Source organism: Bos javanicus, chromosome 9 (assembly GCF_032452875.1).
Source record: "Bos javanicus breed banteng chromosome 9, ARS-OSU_banteng_1.0, whole genome shotgun sequence".
In the NCBI taxonomy this organism is placed as follows: Eukaryota; Metazoa; Chordata; class Mammalia; order Artiodactyla; family Bovidae; genus Bos; species Bos javanicus.
Window position 1 is genome coordinate 86,828,526 of NC_083876.1, and position 21,265 is coordinate 86,849,790.

A 21,265-nucleotide genomic window follows, 5' to 3' on the forward strand; every position below is an offset into this window, starting at 1 on the left:
ATGGCTTAGGAAGACTAATGGATTGAACAGACACTTTAGGCAATCGTCTTACATGAAATGACTGGAGATGACTGTGAGGCCTAGTAAAAAACGGCTGTGGCAGAGACTTGCTGCTTACTCAAGATCTATTCTTTCTTTAAAAAGCTACTAGGATTTTGATTGATGTTTTCTTTACACCTACAGTGGCCACATGACAATTCTGACCAATGAGACAAAAACACAAGGATTTCTGGAGGAATGCTGCTATCACTGATTTAGGTACTGGTCCTTCTTGTATCCTGTTTCTTAGACAACAGATAAAAAGGTACACTGTGGTCACATTTTATGTGATCAGACTTTGCAAATTTGTACCGAGATACAAAGGATTAGTAAGTCTCACTTTATGTGCAAATTTAAAATAATACAAATCACCCAAATTAAAATTCATCAGGGAGTGCTTCACTTTAAAACTGGTTAAACCAAGTGAACTGCAAACTGTATTTATGCTATTATCACATGGCAGTGCCATCTCAGTTGGTAAGAAAACTGATACCCACCATTCTTGTTCAACACTGTGGAAACCATATCCTTAAGTGCATTAGAATTTCAGCTTGTGATTTTGATGATTAATTATTATGCTGGCTTTTATTTTTGAATTTTATTGCTATATGTTAAAATATTTGTTACATCTGTAACAAAATCAACCAAGAGTTCCTTAAGTGGGGGTGTTAATGCCTGTGTGAAAAAGAGCACCCTCAAATCAGTAACTTTGGAATAGAAGTCCTGTATGATAGAAAACATTATGTCCATATTGCTGTGCTTTGGTTTTTCATGCTTAGAAGCAAAAATATATTCCAGAGATTGTAGCTATATGTGACTCAAGAATACAGTGATCCTATTTAATATTTATTCCTATGAGGAAATTAATCTTGAAATATTTAAGGCAAAAAAAAAAAAAAAAGTGAAAACTGAATCAGAATTTTGAAGTACCAAGTTAGGATCTTGAACAAATTCTGCAATACAATGGGAAGCTATCAGAAAGAATGATTCAGGAGGCAGAAGTAAATTGCCATACTCTTTATATCACTGCAAGTATAAATAATACCATTCATTCCTTATTTGAATAAATGAGGATTGATAAATGTCTAAATGTTTTTAGTAAAGCAACCTTGCTTAAGGGGCTACTAATGTCATAAGGTAAACAATTTTGAAATGTGTGATTGCAGTAAAGCTAACATCTTTGTAATGCAAAGCAATTCTTGTTATTGCCAACAGATAAAGAACAGGGCACTGACCAATGACTTACAATTCTTAAAACTGTCTATGTTAGAAAAAAATTTTAAGTTTCTTAAAGGTATGGTGGCTTCCCTTGTGGCTCAGCTGGTAAAGAATCCGCCTGCAATGAGGGAGACCTGGGTTCGATCCCTGGGTTGGGAAGATTCCCTGGAGAAGGGAAAGGCTACCCACTCCAGTATTCTGGCCTGGAGAATTCCATGGACTATACAGCCCATGGGGTCACAAAGTGTCGGACATGGCTGAGCAACTTTCTCAGTAAGGGAATGGAGCATTTTTGTTATGATTCCCTATCCTGACTGATGGGTTCACATACAGTAAGAGTTCCATAAATACGTATTTAATGATGTCACTTAATCTGATATACACATTATCACTTAAGGGCCTTTATGGTATAGCCATGTGCTTTCCTAAACTTCCTCTTCCTAGTACTATGTAAGAGGAAAGTAAAAGATCAATGATTCAGCCTTCTCTTTATTCTCTTCCTTGTGACTAAAGGATTAGGAAGAGTACTCTAAAAATCTCCATTCAAGCCATTTCTTTAATCCTCCAACTATTAACCAGGTTCTCTCCTCTACATATATTTTCTGGTACAAATCCAATATTTTTAGAACATTTAAATATAAAATTAATAGGAAATAAGATTAATCAAATGAAGAGAATGGGCCAGAAAGAATCTTTTTTCTTCCTAGTTTTGTTGTAAATTTCCCTTTTCAAATCCATTACTATAATGCCTACTTAGGTTCTCATTTTTAAAATTAAACATAGGGATAGCTGAAAATGTGGTCACTAGAATATTAACAAAGTGAAGAAATTTTAAGGGTAATTATTTTTGTGTGGTGAAACTAAAGGCAATTTTTAGTTTTTTTCCTTATACAGTTTAATTTTTAACATGGAATAGATACTTTTAAAATCAGGAAAAAAGTTACTATAATTTTTAAAGAAAATGTAATCAATGCCTGATTATTCACATTTAGTTATAATTTCCATGGCGTTTTTACCTAGAATGATTTCTGCCATTTAAAATATTCACCTGAAGAATATAATCACAGAAAAGAAATTTTATTAATTACTTAAACAAAATGATTAAATAATAAAGGCTATGAAAACTTTAAAAATGAGTTCTAAAGGTAAAAATATTAAAGTTAGTATAATTAACATGAACTGAAATTTCATCAAAAAACTGAAATTCTTGGAGATTGATCAACAAATAAATTTTTAGTTTTTGTGAGTTTAAGATTTGTATGAGAGTTATGTGAGCATAACTGCTTAATGATATCTCTGATTGTACTTCCTTCTCTGTAACATAAGCTTAAACTTCATATCCTTAGGGCTATCATTTCAACAGCCATTCAGCTCACCATTGCAACTATGACACACAAGCAGATGTCCTTACCCTGACCCCACCTGTGGCTTTCCTCACCTGCACTTTGGCTCTGACTTCATAACCTTTTAAATCTCAGAACCACAGGAAAAAACTAAAGAAATATTAATTATTTTGCTTCAATAACTGATGAAATTGTAAACAACATTCTTTGCTTGTAGAATGTACATATTTGTATGACTCACTGGAAAAGACCCTGATGCTGGGAAAGATTGAAGGTAGAAGGGGAAGGGGACAACAGAGGATGAGATGGTTGGATGGCATAACTGACTCGGTGGACATGAATTTGAGCATGTTGGTGATGGGAAGTGGTGATGGACAGGGAAGCCTGGTGTGCTGCAGTCCATGGAGTCACAGAGTCGGACATGACTGAGCGACTGAACTGATGGTAGTTGGTGGTTCAGTCGCTAAGTCATGTCTGACTCTTGGGACCCCCATGGACTGTAGCCTGCCAGGTTCCTCTGTCCATGGGATTCTCCAGGCAAAAATACTGGAGTGGGTTGCTATTTCCTTCTCCAGGGGATCTTCCCAACCCAGGAATCAAACCCAAGTCTCCTGCATTGCAGGCAGATTCTTTAGGGACTGAGCTACCAGGGAAGCTCTACATATTTGTATACATAAATAAATTCTCAGAGGCAACATTTAGGCAGTATAAGGTAAAAAAAATTCTTTTGTTTTTAACAGTGCTTACCTCATCAAATCCAGCAGCTTGCAAGTCTTGAAGCATTTGTGGATTAACTTCTGAAGGACTCCGACTTGTTTCATTTGCAAATGGCTGTAGAGAGTTTCGAATTTCCAGCAAGGCTTTATGATGCATCCCAAACTTGGGTGGATTTCTGACTTGCCTCGGATCTTCAGATGACATTTTACCCATGTTTTGCTCAGCCTTAGCAGCATCCGAAGGTTTGGATAAGTTCCTAAGGGATTCCCGAATTTCTTGCAGCATCTGCCGACTGCTGCCAGTGTAGTTACTGGCAGGAAAGGTCTTAGGCCTCATTTGTCTATATCCTTCTGGCTTTTCACTCCTCTTCATGAAAACATCTATATGTATAACCCACACAAAAGACTTTAACAGCTACTTGATTGAGATTCAGAGCTTTCCCTTGAGCAAAACTTAAAAAAATCTTTTGCAGAAGTCCCCGGGAATGTTACAATTCTTTACAATCTAAATAAAAGAAAAAATAAACAAAGCTATAAAGTGACTGACTGATAAAGCAGTGCCATGCACAGCAGGTATCCCCTTATCCAGGGGGTATACCTTTTAAGACCACAAGTAGATGCCTGAAACTTCACATAGTACCCAACCCTGTATATACAGTAGACCTCTGAACAACATGGGCTTGAAACACATGGGTCCACTCATATTTGGATTTTTTTCAACAAATAGGTACTACAGTACAACACAATCCGGTGGTTGGTTGAATCCAAGGATGCTGAATGGAGGGCTGACTGTAAAGTTATACTCAAATTTTCAATGGCACAAAGGGTCGGCACCCCAGCCCCTGAGTTGTTCAAGAGTCAACTGTACTATGTTTTTCCTATACATACATAATTATGATAAAATTTAATTTAGTAATTAGGCACAGTAAAAAATTAACAACTAATAATAAAATAGAACAATGATGGGAATTCCTTGGCAGTCCAGGGGTTAGGATTCTGTACTCTCATTCCCCAGATGCCTCAAGTTCAATACCAGGTCAGGGAACTAACATCCCACAAGCCGTGTGGTGCTCCCACCTCCCCCCTAAAAAAAAGATTTATTAACAACATACATGTAACAACATGAATGTAGCTTCTCTCTCAAAATACCTTACTGTATAAATGTTATGTCTTGACTAAGCACATATCATTTACTGTGGTGATAACTTTCATAGTTTGAGGTGCAACAGCAAAACTAGTGCACATTTCTGTTTTTCTTTTGCACAATCACAATTTTGTGTACAGATTTCTTCTTATGCTATGCTATGCTATGCTATGCTAAGTCACTTCAGTCGTGTCTGACTCTGTGTGACCCCATAGATGGTAGCCTACCAGGCTCCCCCGTCCCTGGGATTCTCCAGGCAAGAACACTGGAGTGGGTTGCCATTTCCTTCTCCAATGCATGAAAGTGAAAAAGTGAAAGTGAAGTCGCTCAGTGGTGTCCGACTCTTAGCGACCCCATGGACTGTAGCCTACCAGGCTCCTCCATCCATGGGATTTTCCAGGCAAGAGTACTGGAGTGGGGTGCCATTGCCTTCTCCGATTTCTTCTTATGGTAGATCTTAAAGTCTCAGCACATATTTTTTTTATTAAACTGAGAACTTTCACTTTAAACAAGCACTTGATGGCTTTTCTTTGGCATAGCTGAATTGCCAGCATCACTACTCTTGTGCTTTGGGGCCATTATTAAATTTTCTCAGTATCTAGGTTGCACTTAATTTATAGCCATCTAGGCATGCCTTTAGTTTGGGTTTCAACTCCAAGTTAGCCATCATTTTACTATTATTATTTACCATTCCAAAGATGGTTCTCCTTAATAGAGAGGAAAAAAACAAAATAAGAATAGTTTTGCTTCTCTATGTCAGGATACATTTGCCTTTCATTCCCCTAACACAGAAACTGGTAAATACAGGCAGTGCAGAAGTATCTGTTAAACTAATAAATGCAAGTGATTTATTCCTTTTACTCTTAAGAAAATATAATTTTGTTTTTTCAATTATAAAAAAAATGCATCCTATTGAAAAAATTCAAATATCATGTAATTATGTAAGGTAGAAGTCCCTCATAATTCCCTCCCTCAACAGAGAATCACTGTAGTAGGCTGAATAATAACATCCCAAAAGCTAACCACTTCCTAATCCCTGGAATCTGCATATGTTACCTTATTTGGGAAAAGGGACTTTGCAGATATCATTAAAGGATCTTCAAATGGGGAGATTATCACAGATTATCCAGTTGAGCAAGTACATGCATGAGAGGCAGGGGAGATTTGATAGACAGAAGAGACGGAGGCAATGTGACCATGGAGGCGGGGACTAGAGGGTGCAGCCAGAAGCCAAGGAATGCTGGCAGCCAAACGAAGATGGAAATGACAAGAAACTGCTTTTCTCCTAGAACCTCTAAGGAACAGTGGCCTCACTGATGATTTAATTTTGGGCCAGTGATACTGATTTTGGAATTTTTGCCTCTAGAACTGTAAAAGCATACATTTATGCTGTTTTAAGCTTTCAGTTTTATAGTAATGTGATTGGGTTGGCCCAAACCCAAACAAACTTTTGGGCCAATCCAATATATAAGATGAAGGAAAGCAACATAATCACTACTTTTTAAAATCACTATTATTAATACTGCATATTATAATAATTTTACTCTTAATCAAAATGGGATCACAACACACAAAATACATTATTCTTTTACATTATCATGTGAATTTACAAGAAAAGAATGTCATGTTGACCAAACTTAAATGACCAAGGAACTCTTTCCTCCACAGCATTTTATGAAATTCATGCTCCGTGTACTATACTTTAGAAAATGCTGAACCAGAGAGATTAATTCTAGTCCTATATTTACAAAGGACTTTGGTCTGTCTAATCAAGGCTATGGTTTTTCCAGTGGTCATATTTGTATGTGAGAGTTGGGCTATGAAGAGGGCTGAGCACTGAAGAATTGATGTTTTTGAACTGTGGTGTTGGAGAGGACTCTTGGGAGTCCCCTGGGCTGCAGGGAGATCAAACCAATCAATCTAAGGGAAATCAGTCCTGGATGTTCATTGAAGGACTGATGCTGAGGCTGAAACTCCAAAGCTTTGGCCACCTGATGTGAAGAACTGACTCCTTGGAAAAGACCCTGATGCTGGGAAAGACTGACGGCAGGAGGAGACAGGAAAGACAGAGGATGGGATGGTTGGATGGCATCACAGACTCAATAGACATGAGTTCAAGCAAGCTTCAGGAGTTGGTGATGGACAGAGAGGCCTGGCGTGCAGCAGTCCATGGGGTCGCAAGGAGTTGGACACAGCTGAGCAACTGAAATGAACTGATATTTAACTCTGTACTTTAACAATTACTCAAATGTAGTTACTAACATTCCTAACATCCAAGTGAGTGCACAATAGTCATAGAAATGACTGAGTTCTGGGATATGTGTAATAGTGTGTATTAGGTTTACATAAATGAATAATTAGTTTACACTTTTTCATATACACATTGAAATATTATACTTGTGAATAAATATGATGCCTGGAACTTCAAAATGATCTGATTTTATGATGATTTGGATGAGACAAAAGTAGTGATAAACTGATTATTGTTGTAGCTGGGTGACGGGTACCTGAGAGTTTACTGTACTATTTCCTCTACTTTTGTGTACACTTGAATTTTCCAAAACATGTTGAAAGTTAAAAAATAAAGAAAAGGAAATAACTCTGGATCTTGGAATGGTTCTGCTACAAATTATTCTTTTTCAAATACAAATTACACTAAAACACACAGGATTTCTTTAAAGAAACTATCAATTCCATGTAACAATATCGTTTCAACATTAGCTTTTCAAGGGGAATAGAAACATAGTTTTTTTTTTAACTTAAAAAAAAACTGGAATATAATTGTTTTACAAAGTTTCTGTATTTAAATGCTCATTTCAACTACAAGATGATCTGTATCACCTGACTTCAGAAATGGTGAAATGGATGAAATACGGCATATATTTATTTTCAATCATTGTTTATTAATCTCTGTGGCAGAGACTATACTGACATGCTGCCTTCCATTTCCCAGATTAGTTGCCAAAGCCCTGCAAGTAGATGTCTGTGAGTCAATTCTGGACTGAGGCAGTTGAAAGCTGGTGTGGTTCTCCATCTGTCATTTTCCTGCTTCAGTGACAATCTAGGTGACATTTTGAGATGGCAGCCTCCTATTTATGGAGACACTGTAGGTCCCTAAGCCACTGAATGGCTTATTACTGACTCCCATGGGGCTCTGTGAGCAAGATAGGAATCTCTGATGTGTTAAGCCATTGATATTTTGGGATTTGTTACCACAAAACAGTTTAGTATTATGTGGCAATAAAGACCATCCAAAACAAGCAGGGTCTATTTACTCAGAGCTTACTACAGGAAGGGAGTTAGCCACCATCACTTGTGTTTAGCAGAGACTCAAAGGCAGGCATGGGAGTAGAAAAACTTTATACTGAAAAAAGAGGGAAGACTTCAAGTATGCTCTACCATAAGGAAGTTGGAGGCCAGCTAACTAGAAGTACAGCATCCTGATTGCTTTGGGAAGCATATGTGGTTTTCTCTGCTCAGTCCTGAGGCAAGGTGACAACTACTGATCAAGACTTGACTCTTTGGGACTACTGCCACTAAGACTGTGCGTCACAGTTCTATTTTCATATATGATCTGGCCACTGTGTATCTGTATACATAGTCTCTCATTATCCTAATACAGAAGTTGATACCCAGACATGAGGTGCTGCTATAACACAAACATAACGTGGTATTGGCTAAATGGCCAGGCCGAGGGCTTCAAGGGAACGATACTGGAGGCTGGACAAATGGAGAACCATGTTTCACAGTAGCAAAATATTTGATAAAGTGACTTGCCTGTTATAACTTACAAGGTAACAAGGAGTCCTACTGAAGTTGTAGTTCTACAAAATGAGTTTGGAAAAGAGAATCTTAGAAATGTATGTAGGCTGCTATTGGCTATCTGGCAAAGCATTATAAATAAATGATAAGGTCATGAAAGAAGCAGCTTATTTGTAAACAAAAATAGAAAGGGACAGAGTTCAGAAATTTAAAGTCTTACAGAACTGGAAAAGCAGCTTGCTTTTAGACCGAAACACGAAGGGAAAGAATTGAAAGATTTTGAACGCAGATGCTCACTGAAACTTCTTAGCTGACTCAAGTACCCCAGTGGCTTAAAACAAACGAAAAACAACATTAAGGGTATGGTCTTCCCTCAAATAACCAATTGAGAAGAGAAATGAGAGTTCTTAAATCTTTGGATGAGGTTCCTAACACCTGTGAACTTTTGTATGGTTACTGACACATGGAACTGAGTGGAACTAAACACATCAGAGGCTTTCTAACTTTGAGGAAACTGTTTTGTTAACCATTCAAGCTCAAACTAAAAAAACTTTCAGCTCTTGGGCAATAAAATAAAAACCCTTGGGCTCTTAACTTCTTTGAGCAGTGACTTAGTCAAAAAGATTTGCACCTTCCAAAGAGGAATATTTCCCCAAAGCTCACACTTCATAGGCGACCAAGGATAGCAAAGGAAAAAGAACTCCCTGGTTCTTGGGGGACAATGGCCAATGGTAACAGAGAACAAAGGATGAGGCAGTTCCTCCCAGGAATCTCCTCTTCCTCCAGGGCTGGTTGCTTCCACAAGATCTGCCTGTGGAGGTTTTAAAATTATTTTATCAGAAACTGCTATTTCCCATTCTTCTTTTCCTTTTTAAAAAGGTTTACTTATTCGTTTATAGCTATGGTGGGTCTTCATTGCTGTACTTGTGCTTTCTCTAGTTGTGGCAAGCAGGAGCTACTCTCTAGTCGTGGTGCAAGGGATTCTCACTGCAGTAGCTTCTCTTGTGCAGCAAGGGCTCCAGGCACACAGCTTTAGTAGTTGCGGCATGCGGGCTCTAGAGCTCAGGCTCAGTTGCTCCCTGGCATGTGGGATCTTCCAGACTGGGGATCAAACTGGTGTCCTTTGCACTGCAAGGCAGAGTCTTAACCACTAGACCACCAGGGAAGTCCCCCATTCTTCTTTTCTAATAGCAGTGCTTATGATGGCCCTCCTATCCTTGTCCTACCATTGTGTACACGGTGAGTGAGAGGTAACAGAGAGGATGACAGACAGCCAGAGTGAGGATAACTTCACAGATCTTGGACCAAGAGGAGCTATATTTGGACCTGATGGAGAGATTACTGGACATACGGAACACAGGACCTGTGTGTGAACCTAACTACTGCTGCTTAGGGCCCAATATGCTAGCAAGAGAATAACAAAGTACTATCGATGTCTTTCTAGGACAGAAAGTATAGTGTTTTCTTGATTCCAAGATACATGCTTTTCCACATTTTAACATTTTTGAAATTGAGCATATCTTAAAATCAATATTAAAAGCAATTTGCCAGCTCCAAAGCAGAGAAGATCTGGAACAGCAGAGAACACACGTAACTTGACCGTAAGTAAAAGGTCAAATTTCCTTGTCACTTCAACTGCATTATTTTCACTGGCAGCACCACATGTGGTTGAATCTAGACCTTTGATTAATGTTCAAAATGCCTTCAAAAAGATTTCACTATGATGTAACATTATGTAATCAGAAACTGTCATTCAATATGCAATGCAATTAAAGGCATAAACAGCTGTCAAATTTCAGTGAGATCACAGAATTTTCAAAGGAAAGAGTCTTTTATGAAGGACAAACACTCAGACATGAAATATCTGTCAAAATCTTTTGAGTTACCTTCAGGAGTTGTTTAATTTCTAGCAATAACTCACTCAACTCAGGAAAAAAAACCATCAAAAAATCTAAGAGTTTAAGCAAAAAGGAAAGAAAGATAAAACTCCAGTATTCTTCAATATGCCCCATATTATATACTCAATCATAAAGACAATAAGGAGGTTGAAGATTATTAGCTAGGGTTATAAAAAGCAACACACCATTATGATGTTATATGAAGCCCAAAGTAAATGAGAAGAATTCCAGATTCTGAATGTGAATAAGGCTGAGGCTCAAAAAAATTGAAAGGCATACAACTGAAGGGATAAATGTATGCCACTGAAGGTTAGTTAAAAACCATGTTTATTCCCTTTGCCCTGAAAAACTGTTACTAAACAGACTGCTTGTTTTAGACTTATTAATGGTATCATCGGAGAAGGCAATGGCACCCCACTCCAGTACTCTTGCCTGGAAAATCCCATAGATGGAGGAGCCTGGTAGGCTGCAGTCCATGGGGTCGCTAGGAGTCAGACGCGACTGAGTGACTTCACTTTCACGCATTGGAGAAGGAAATGGCAACCCACTACAGTGTTCTTGCCTGGAGAATCCCAGGGACGGGGGAGCCTGGTGGGCTGCCATCTATGGGGTTACACAGAGTCGAAAACGACTGAAGTGACTTAGCAGCAGCAATGGTATCATGGAATGGAAGAAACTGACAATTCAACCTCAACTTTTAAAATAACTATATTGAATTACATCATGTAGATGTATCATAATTTATCTATCCCCTACTGATGGTCCTTTAGGTTATTTCCAATATTTTGCTACTATACTGTTTTTTGTTTTTTTTTTTAGAGTTCTAGGACTTTTAATCTGTCCCAAAATTGCTGAAGCAAAAATCATGATAAAACGTTCTGCTTTCCTTTACACCCCCTAACGCAAAAACAAACAAACAAACAAACTCCGTAGGAAAAAAATGGTTTTGTACATGGGAAGAAACAATATAAATTCAAAACTTACAGATAAGGGTTAGCTCTATCACTCTTTAAAAAGTTTATACGAATATCCAGTCAACACCAACAGGGTTACCTCCCTTGAAATGTTATCTATACGGTTTTCCAAGTAGACCCCCACAGAGCTGTATACTGTCTTGGAATGTCCTCAGAAGGCTCTGTCATTGATCAGTTAACAGAGTAAAAACCCCAGAGTCCTTTCTTTCCAATGGAAGAGGGAGAGACAGGGATAGAAAAAACTATTCAAACTTCATCTTCTTTCCTTGTGGCTTGTGGTCTCCTCCTCCTCCTCTGCATCCTCGGAAGCCTCCTTGCCCTCCAAAGCCTCCCCGGCCTCTGCCACCAAAGCCACCTCGGCCACCTCTGCCACCACCTCGGCCTCCAAAGCCACCTCTGCCTCCTCCTCGGCCACCAAAGCCACCTTCACCCTTAGGTTTGGCCCAGTCCAAAGTGACTTTGTTTCCATCAATTTCACCATCTTCCATGGCCTCCTTGGCAGCTTTGGCATCTTCCTCGCTGTTGAAGTCTACAAAACTAAACCCTTCGGAGGATCCAGTCTCCCGGTCAGTGACTATCCTTGCTCGAATACAGCCATCAAACGACTCTTTTAACGTCTCTTCTGTGGTATCCTCAGAGAGACCTTTGACAAAGAGAGTTTTGGATGGCTGGCTTCTTGCATTAGGTGATCCCCTGGGTCCTTGCAACTCCAGTCTGATGGCTCTGCCCTCAATTTCCCTTTTATTACATGAATTTAAAGCTTCTTTAGCATCTTCAAATGAAGCAAATTCTATAAATGCATACCCTTTAGATTTGCCATTTTGGTTCTGGGGCACCTTGATATGAGTTGCCTTCTCAAATACTTCCTGAAGAGTTTCTTCGGTTGCACTATAGGAGAGGTTGCTTAAAACCAGGGTTTTTCATTCACCACTCCAAGTGCTATTCTTTCCACCTCTATGGTCTTGACTTTGACCTTTCTCTCCGGTGTAGTACAGAGAAATGGATCGCCCATCTATCTCTGTTCCCTGCTTTTCTTCCAAGGTTTCTTCTGCATCAGCTTCTGTCTTAAATTCAATATAAGCAATCCCTTTACTTTTTCCATCCTTGCTGACTAATCTGATTTCCACAGCATCTTCAAACACTTCTTTTAATTCATCCTGAGTAACTTTGTAAGGCAGATTTTTAGCCAAAAGTGTTCTTGCATCTCAATCTTTCTTACTGTCTTTTCCCTTTGGTTTTTCTAGTTTAATTTCATTGCCAAAGACTTTTAAATCAGTGAGTTCCAAGGCTTTTTCCAGGTCTTCGGCAGATTCAAAATCCACATAGCCAAACTTCCTAGACACACCAATTCTGACATCAACAACAGTAAAATCATCAGATCACTGATACCCGTTTTCAATTCAGGAGCAGATTTATTGAAGTTCAGGTTTCCAACAAAGAGATTTAAAGACGTAGTTGGTTCTGTGCCTTCCACTTTTTGTTTCTTGGCTTCAGGAGCTGCTTTTTGTTTGGCCATTTCCTTCTTTTGTTTTCCAGGTGCTTCTTTGACAGGCTCTTCCTCCTCTTCCTCCTCCTCATCGTCATCATCATCATCCTCTTCATCTTCATTTTCAGCAGTGCTCTTAGCCTTCACAGGAACAGCTTTTACTGGAGCTTTCTTTCCTTTGGCTGGTACAATCTCCATAGGTTCTTCTTCAGAGTCATCTTCGTCCTCCTCATCCTCCTCCTCCTCCTCCTCATCATCATCGTCATCCTCATCATCTGTGGCAGGAGCAGCACCAAAAGCAGCAGCTGCCTTCCTCACTGCTGGCTCATCCTCCTCTTCATCACATCGTCTTCCTCTTCACTGTCATCTTCATCTTCTTCATCACTGTCTTCCTTCTTGGCATTCTTGCCGTTCTTTGCTCCCTTGCCTGGGGTGGCTGCCCCCTTCTTACCAGAGGTTGCTACCACTGCTTTGCCTGGGGTGGCTCCCTTTTTGCCAGGTGTTACCACTGCTTTGGCAGGTGTAACTGTCTTCTTGGCTGGCATAGCTGCTGTCTTTTTGCCAGGGGTGACAACTGCTCTCTTTGCTGGTGTGGCAACTGCAACCTTTTTTGTTGGGGAAACCACCATCTTCTTTGCTGGAGCTGTGGCAGCCCTCTTGCCTTTTTTCTGAGGGATAACAACCTCTTCTCCACTGCTCTCATCGTCTTCATCTTCTGACATTTCCTCATCTTCACTATCTTCTTCTACCTCCTTTGGGGGAGGAGCCATTTTCTTGGAGTCACCTTGATTTTTACCGGCCTTTGCGAGCTTTACCATGATGGCGGCTTATGACGGCGGAGTGTGGCGAGCCAGTGGCGCAGACAAGCCCAGAGGAGCCTAAGCCCCGTCGATGGCGGCCGCTAATCCCTAAGCGCGTAGGCTTGGCTGCCAGCTAGCGCTCGAGACCAAGGCGAAAGCTACTATACTGTTTTAAACACTGATAACTTCAACTGTATTGGTAATATTCCAGTTCTGAGGATGGGCGGTGAGTTCATGGGTATTCATTTTATTATGCTTCATAGCTTACATGTATACACATGTTCTTTGTACATATAAAAGTTAATAAAAATTGTGGCAATAAATATTCTTGTGTTGGGACCTCCACTGCAAGGGGGCATGAGTTAGATCCCTGGTCAGGGAACTAAGATTCCACATGCCATGTGGTGGTATAGCCAAAAATAAATACATAAATAATGAAGTGCATAATTCAATTATTTTAAGTAAATTTACAGAATTGTAACCATTGAAACAATCCACTGGGGGGGAGGGGGACCTTTGTGTGCCAATTATTGAGCATTTCTCTTTAAGATAAATTCCTAGAAGTGGAAGGAATTGCTGGGTCAAAGAGAATGAGTATTTAAAATTCTGATACTTATTATTTAGGTTGCCTTCCAGAAAGCTGTACTAATTTACAAGCCCTCCAACAATGTACAATTGACCCTGGCATTAACAAATGTGAAAGTGATATGTGAAAACTCAAGAAGTAGAGAACATTTTTAAAACAACTCTTCAACACTAAATAGCTTACCTCTTTAATCCATACCACACTGGTGCCAGATGAGTCTTTCTAATATATAGTTCTGACCATGTTACCTCACTACTCCAGAGCCCTCAATGATTCCTTTAGCTTAGTAATTAAAGCCAGAGATCTGGCTCGAAGAGCAGGGTACAAATCCCAGTTCTACTAGTAACTAGCTTTGTGATCTTCAAATGTGGGCAACAGTCCTATTTAAATAGGGTTATTTTAAGCATTAAATAAGTTTAATACATGTCAAATGTTTAGAATAAGTGCCTGACTCAATAAATGTTATTATCTTCTTACTCTTTTCACCATCTTACCCACCCAGATTCTCCTGGATGTAACAGACACTCTAATCACACCAAATTACTTGCTCTCAGCTAATGTACCTTGTGCTTTTCTACTTTCATGTTCTTACCCTTTCTGTTCACTCTTCTTGGGAAAAACCTCTGCCATATTTCTTCTTGAAGAAATGAAACCCAGCCTTTAAGGTACCATTCAAATGCTTCCTTCATGAAGTTTTTATTGAAATGTTAGTTGTTATCCTATCTGAACACACTTTGCACAGTCAAATAAAACTTATTTTTCCTGCTAAATCACAAGAGCATAAGATGTCTTGGGAATATATATATGTGTGTGTGTGTGTGTGTGTGTATTCTTCAGATGAGAAGATTGATCCAGAGAGGTAAAGTGGCCTGCCTAAGATCATATAGCCAGCTGGAAGTCATGCTAGAAATGGACTCACCATAACCTGAACCAGTCCAGGGCTCTTTTTATCATACCTACATCTTCCTAAGGGATTATGATTCACATTCTCTGAAGGAATTCTTCAATTTGTTAGACTGGACAGACAAAACCTCCATTTCTTAGAAAGTTCAGACCTTGATCAAATGTGCAAGGACCTACTGTGTAGCACATGGAACTCTGCTCAATGTTAGGTGGCAGCCTGGATGGGAGGGGAGTTTGGGGGAGAATGGATACATGTGTATGAATGGCTGAGTCCCTTCGATGTTCACCTGAAACTATCTCAAGATTGGTGACTGGCTACACCCCAATACAAAATTAGAGGGTTTTTTTTGTGTGTTTTTTTTTTAAACAAACTTATGGATCATAACTGTTCCTACTATCCCATTATCCAACACTTGAAAGTCCAACTTGCTAAGAGAGTTTTCTGATGTACACAAAGAACAAAATGAGCTCCCCCCATACCCTTCCCCCTGAGATTCAAAGCTTAGTATGAGTTCCATTTTCCAGGGATAAAAGGACTGCATTAACAATGATGTGCCCTAGATTTCTTCCTTTTAAAATAAATTATCACATTTATTAAAAAAAAAAAGTACAAGTGTAAGTCTCAAAAAACATCACTGATATCTTGTCCAGCTTAAAAGAAGTATAGATGCCATTAAAGCAAGAGATTTCAAAGTGTTACCTTAGGTGGAATTAGTTTTATAAAAAGACAGCATGTCTCCATACTTTGACTAAATCAGTTGCGAGAACAGCAACAGTAATATGTACCATCTTAGCAGCAAAGCCTCAGCTGCTCATACAGCAATATTCAAGAATCTCTGCATATTGATGACGTTTTCTCCAACTCACTTTCTAAGAACTAACTTATCAAAAGTGAAAACAATCACTATATTTTATCTTCATGATGAAAAAGGATTGCCATTTATACTTGATAAAAATGTTGACCAATGACTAAATTACTTTGCAGTCAACAAAAATCCCCCATTAATCTAAACATAATATCTAGAAGGAAAACTAAATCATCAGAGTGGAAACTATTCCAATTCTACATTTATGCAGAGTAACAAGACGAAGCATTAAAAACAAAAACACAGGGACTTCCCTGGTGGTACAGTGGATAAGAATCCACCTGCCAATGCAGGGGACACAGGTTCAATCCCTGGTCAGGAAGATTCCAAATGCTGCAGAGCAACTAAGCCTGAGCGCCACAACTACTGAAGCCCATGCTCTAGAATCCCAACAAGAGAAGCCACCACAATGAGAAGCCTGCACACCACAACTACAGAGCAGCCCCGCTCTCCACAACTAGAGAAAGCCTGCGGGCACAACCAGAAATATAAACAAACAAAAACTTAAAAAACAAAAACCGAAGAACCTACAGAAGGAAATCTATGTATCATAGCAAAAATATGTAGCAGAAGCATTTGTTATTTGCTTTTGAAGACTGCCAAGTCATATTCAATAAATATTCAAGCACACAAAAAATGTGCCTTCTCTGGCACGTACCATGATCTAGTTTCTTGCAGTAGCAGCTGATCAGGGGAACACAATGCTATTTCTTTTACTGTTAAATCAGTCAAATTCCTCCACTGCCTTAGAGAATCAACAAGCTCATTTTACCCGTCTGTCAACTTATTAAATCACAAATGTAGACACCTTAGCAGAGAATATTCATTCCAATGATAAGAGTCCTACCTCTTCTTCCACATGGAGTTAATGTGATAAAAAAATTTCTTAATCTCCAATATATAATCCATAAAGGCCTGATAAGCTTCTGATTCAAATCCATTTCCCAGATTGGAGTGAAACAATATTATTTGTGTGTGAGATTATACTTATTTCTTACCAGATTTATGAATAACTTCTACCCGACGTTATATTTTGAGTAATATGAACATACTGGTCAAGAGACATTAAATTTTGCTCCCTCAGAGAAGTACTTTCAACTGAAGAAAACAACTTTCAACTGGAGAGAATGGAGTGAAATCAAGTCATCTGAGAGTCATTCTTTGTGACACAAATTCTTTTTGAAGTTATACTAAACAGTGTCCCCTTAATTTCCTTTCCTTCCTTTTCTGTGTTTATATACATACTCCTACTCCGTAATGATCCCTCCAGCTCTCCTACCCCTTCCAACTATGTACAGTACCTTATTTACAGAGGATTGTAAACATAAGTTCGCAGCATTTGTTCAAGGTATATAGCATCTGGTTCCTCTGGGATGAAAGAACCGTGGCTCTTTTGCTGCACATTTCCCTCAGAACCACCTTTCGCTTTTCCCTCCTTCCTAAATACCGCTGACCCGAGCGCGCTGAGGATAAGCGTGGAGGGGCGAGGGAAGACAGTCCGCGCAAGGCCTCCAGCGGCACAGGTCTCTCCCAGCCTAACCTGAACCTCCAAGGCCGCAAAGCCCGGGGCTCTTCCTGCAGCCCCGGGCGCGGCCAAGCCTCCCTTCCCCAGGGCAGGGCTCCTCTCAGGTCCGTGCAACCAGCCAAATCGGGCCCGCACCAGCCGCCGCGGCCCGCAAGCCCACAGCAGCCCCTGGACCCCCGCCAGCGGGGATGGGCGTGGGCCCCCACGGCCACCGCCCCGCCAACTCCGGCTCTGGAGGAGAGAGTGCGCCCCACCCGCTACGCCAGCCTCGGACCTACCTGCAGGCGGACAGCGGGGCTCCTGGACAGCGGCCACGGGCCCGAGGGCGGGCGCTGAGGCGGCCGGAGCCCTTCCCGGGGACCCTAAGTATCCCCGAGGGGGCAGGGCGGACAGAGGCGCCGGGGGGCTGCCGCGGGCCAGCGCGGCCCGTCGCAGAGGTCGCGGGGACCTGGCTCTCCCTTCAGCACCAGGCCACCGCCGCCGCCGCCATTTTGCCTTTCACTCGGTGTCACCGCCGCCGCACTCCCTTGCAGGTTTCCCGGATGTGGGCATTTCCCGGCGTCGCTTGCGCGGGGGCCGAGGACTGGGGGCTTCTGCCCGCCTGGTGGTGGGGAGCGAGCGCGCCGCCTGCCGCCTCCCTCCCTCTGCGGTCGCCCGCTAGTCTGCGTGTCCGCCAGCTGCGTCGCCCCCGCCTGGCGCTGCCCAGGTGACTCGCCCAGTCTGCTGGCGTCAGGCTCCCTCCTCCCAAGCCCACTCAAGTATTTCAGTGTCTCTGTTTTATTATATGAGCTCTTTCTGTGGCCGAATATAGAATAAAAGATGCGTATCCGAAGGAGTTTATTTCTCAGAAGGAAACAGCAGTGAGTTGCCCTCTGAAACCTAGCTCTGGAAGTTCAGGATTCAAGATTTCTAGAGACTTTGAAATAACTAGAATTTTGCTTAGCACTTTCCCCGAGTAAATCGGCGAGTTTAAGAATTTGCTGAATCAGCCGGATTAATATATTCTTGAACCGGGACAGACTAGGGAGTTTAGAGATTTTGATCGGCCAACCGAATCGGTATAAGAGGAAGTCATTATTGCTGTAATTGGGATAATGATGACTGCGAGAAGAGGCTTTGTTAGATTGAATTAAAGTTTCAGATAGATCATTGAGTTTATGTTTAAAGGTCCTTTCCACCCATTGTACAGAGCTCCTTTGCCAATTCTGCTTCTAGAAAATATATAGTTAGTATTTTCAAATATCTCATTCTTTTTTAACTAGAGGAGACTAACTGTATTTAAGACTTCTTTTTTTCTGATGTTCAATTCGATGTTGGCTACTGTATGGAGTTCAAATGTGAACTTCTCTGTTTAACTCTATTAAACTCTGTTAAACTCTGTTAAAAGATTACATTCCAGGAGAGGTTGGTTGAAAATCTATGTTCCACAGTCACAGAGTCTGTAGAAGATATGACCCAAAGTGGCTCTAGGTCTTAACTGTTTTCAACTCAAGAACTAGGTAACCTGCAGGGTATCTTTCAGCCTCAACATTCTGTGACTAGTGTGAATCTAATATGTTTAGGGGCCTGTTTGCCCTCTGTAGGATTATGTATCTGAAAGAGCAGACTGCCCTCTGAACCTTGTCACCTGTCACCAACCCTCAGAACTTAAGTTCTTCATTTCTCTAAACCTAAAGGTGGATTTCTCCGAAAACTACTGTCTTTGGGAAACACTCCAGGATAATTCAAGGAGCTCAGGAAATTTCTCTCTATATTAAGAGGTTTACTCCTGTGAAGCCGAGGGAGAAAAGACCAGGGAAAGAAGAAAGGGAGTGCTCAGGAGAGAAGAACCAACCACCAAGATGAAAAGTGGCGGAGACTGGGAGGTGGTAGAAGACAAGGGAAGTACCTCCTAGGAGTGTTGGAGTCTAAGAATGACAATACATGCCATTGTGTTTGAAGGTCTTTTTGTGATGGAAAACCTTTGGTCCAGCTTTGGCCTATTCAGTTCTTCAATGCTTCATGGAAGGTTATTTTGCTTTTGTTGTTGTTAAGTGTAGTTGATTTACAATATTGTGCTAGTTTCGGGTGTACAGCAGTAATTCAGTTCTAAATGTATATATTTTTCAGATTATTTTCCATTATAGGTTATTACAAGATATTGAATGTAATTCCATGTGCTATACAGCAAACCCTTGTTGTTTGTCTATTTTATGTAGAGTAAGTTGTCTCATTTTGTTTTTATCAACAAAATGTAAGGGGCCAAATGTCATACTTGGGTAATTATAGGAACAGAGGCAGCACACGTGGAAGAAGTCTGCAGAGCACTGTGGTCCTGAGAACACAGGCCTTCCCAGTTCATAATATCTTAGGGGAAGGTTCTGAACTGTGAGTAGCCATATTCTCTTCAGTTCAGTTCAGTCGCTCAGTCGTGTCCAACTCTTTGTGACCCCATGAACCGCAGCATGCCAGGCCTGAGTGGAGAATTGTGTTCCACCTTCTTGAGAGCAGAGAATCTAGGTAAATTATTTGGAATTCTGAGCAGATTTGTCTCTCCAATTTTTTTCAAACATTATCAATGTGGACTCATGGATATTTCTTTAATAGCTTCGGAGTTTTTAAAATTGATCTAATTTTTCCAGCTTTGGCTGTTAAGAGCTTTTCCAGTTAACTGCTGTGTCCCTGACATACTCCCATCCTTGTGGGCTTAAAAAAACAAAAACAACAACAAAAACTTTCTCAATTTCTGGCACTGCAGAACGCTCTAAACTACCTGGTTTATTTCTCGCCCTCCAAGGAGTCTTGGTTCCTTTTATTGGGAGAATGTTGTTAGAAACTAAATCTGGGCTTGAGTTGTGCTCGTTGCTACTGAGGTATCCTTGCTTGTAGGATCTCTAGCTAAGAAATCTTGGTTCCATACTATGCAGGAGTAAGGTCTGTGTTTTGATTTGTTGCAGCTAGTATTTTACAGTCTGGTATTAATTTAAGTTCAGCTTATTTCCATGGCCTGTACAAAAATTGTTTTGAAAACTGATGCATATCTGATGGCTATGTTGGGCTGTCAACCGTTCTTCCCCCAAAGTCCAGTCATGACAGTTTGTTTATAATTAAAATTTTTTACCTGATCAGCTAGATTTTAGTCTCTTCTCCCTAATTCTGTCTTCTCACCCCCACCTCCTTTGTGGCTTTCTCTTCTAACATAGTGAAGTGTTGAAAATGTTTTGATGCTAAGATGACTGTAGTCGAGTATGTGTGTGCATGCTCAGTTGTCTCTTTTCGACCCTATGGACTGTAGGGCGCCAGGCTCCTCTGTCCATGGGATTTTTCCAGGCAAGAATACTGAAGTGAGTTGCCATTTCCTCCTCCAGGGGATCTTCCAAACCCAGGGATCAAACCGGAGTCTCCTGTGTCTCCTGCAGGTGGATTCTTTACCACTGAGACTGTAGTCTGTTAGTTCTTTTATTCTGTATTGCCACTTAAATGTTAATTGTGGTTCAGAATGATACCAATGAAATAGTTTAACAGTTGCATATCATAATTTGGGTCTACTCAGATTTCATTTCTGTAAAACAAGAGCACATCTACTGCTTCAGATCATCTAACTAGTCTGAGCTAGATATCTTGATCTCATAAGCTTAAATGAAGGCTTGATATAAACTATACACTAGTGAACTTAGTATGCTTCTTAGACAAGATTCTAGAATGGATTATTAAATGGATGATGTTTCCACAATACTGTGAAATAGAAGTGTTATTCTCAAGGGACAAGGAATTTTTCAGTTATGCTAAAATTTGGATAGGATGATTCAAATGTGCTATAGGATGGCTATAGCACAGGTGTTTTTCTCACAGTAGCCTTGTGAACAAGATAAATGAATGGGGCTGAATGTCAAAAATCAGGCTGGTTTACAAATATTTCAACAACTGCAGCTGAATACTAATGACTCATGTATCACTGATACTTGGGAAGACTCTAGGAGTGTGCCTAAGCATTACAGTCCATTTAACCCAAGGGAATGAAGGTGC

At 40.4% G+C, this 21,265-nt stretch overlaps 2 protein-coding genes across 2 annotated transcripts in view; both read right to left on the bottom strand.

The window, feature by feature from the left end:
• The window catches only part of LATS1 (large tumor suppressor kinase 1), a 38,105-nt gene extending 20,478 nt beyond the window's left edge, over nt 1–17,627 (bottom strand). Inside the window, exons 1-2 of the mRNA XM_061428263.1 lie at nt 17,539–17,627; nt 3,348–3,821 (exon numbers count right to left, since the gene is read on the bottom strand). Coding sequence (XP_061284247.1) covers nt 3,348–3,689 — 342 coding nt within the window. The 5' untranslated portion in view covers nt 3,690–3,821; nt 17,539–17,627. The remainder of the gene's footprint in view (nt 1–3,347; nt 3,822–17,538) is intronic.
• Nucleotides 11,051–13,444, bottom strand: LOC133254147 (nucleolin-like). Its single transcript, XM_061428264.1, is given in 3 exon segments — nt 11,051–12,472; nt 12,475–12,924; nt 12,927–13,444. Coding segments are annotated over 3 exon segments (2,058 nt in total). The 5' UTR covers nt 13,399–13,444; the 3' UTR covers nt 11,051–11,336.
• Nucleotides 17,628–21,265: the final 3,638 nt, after the last annotated feature.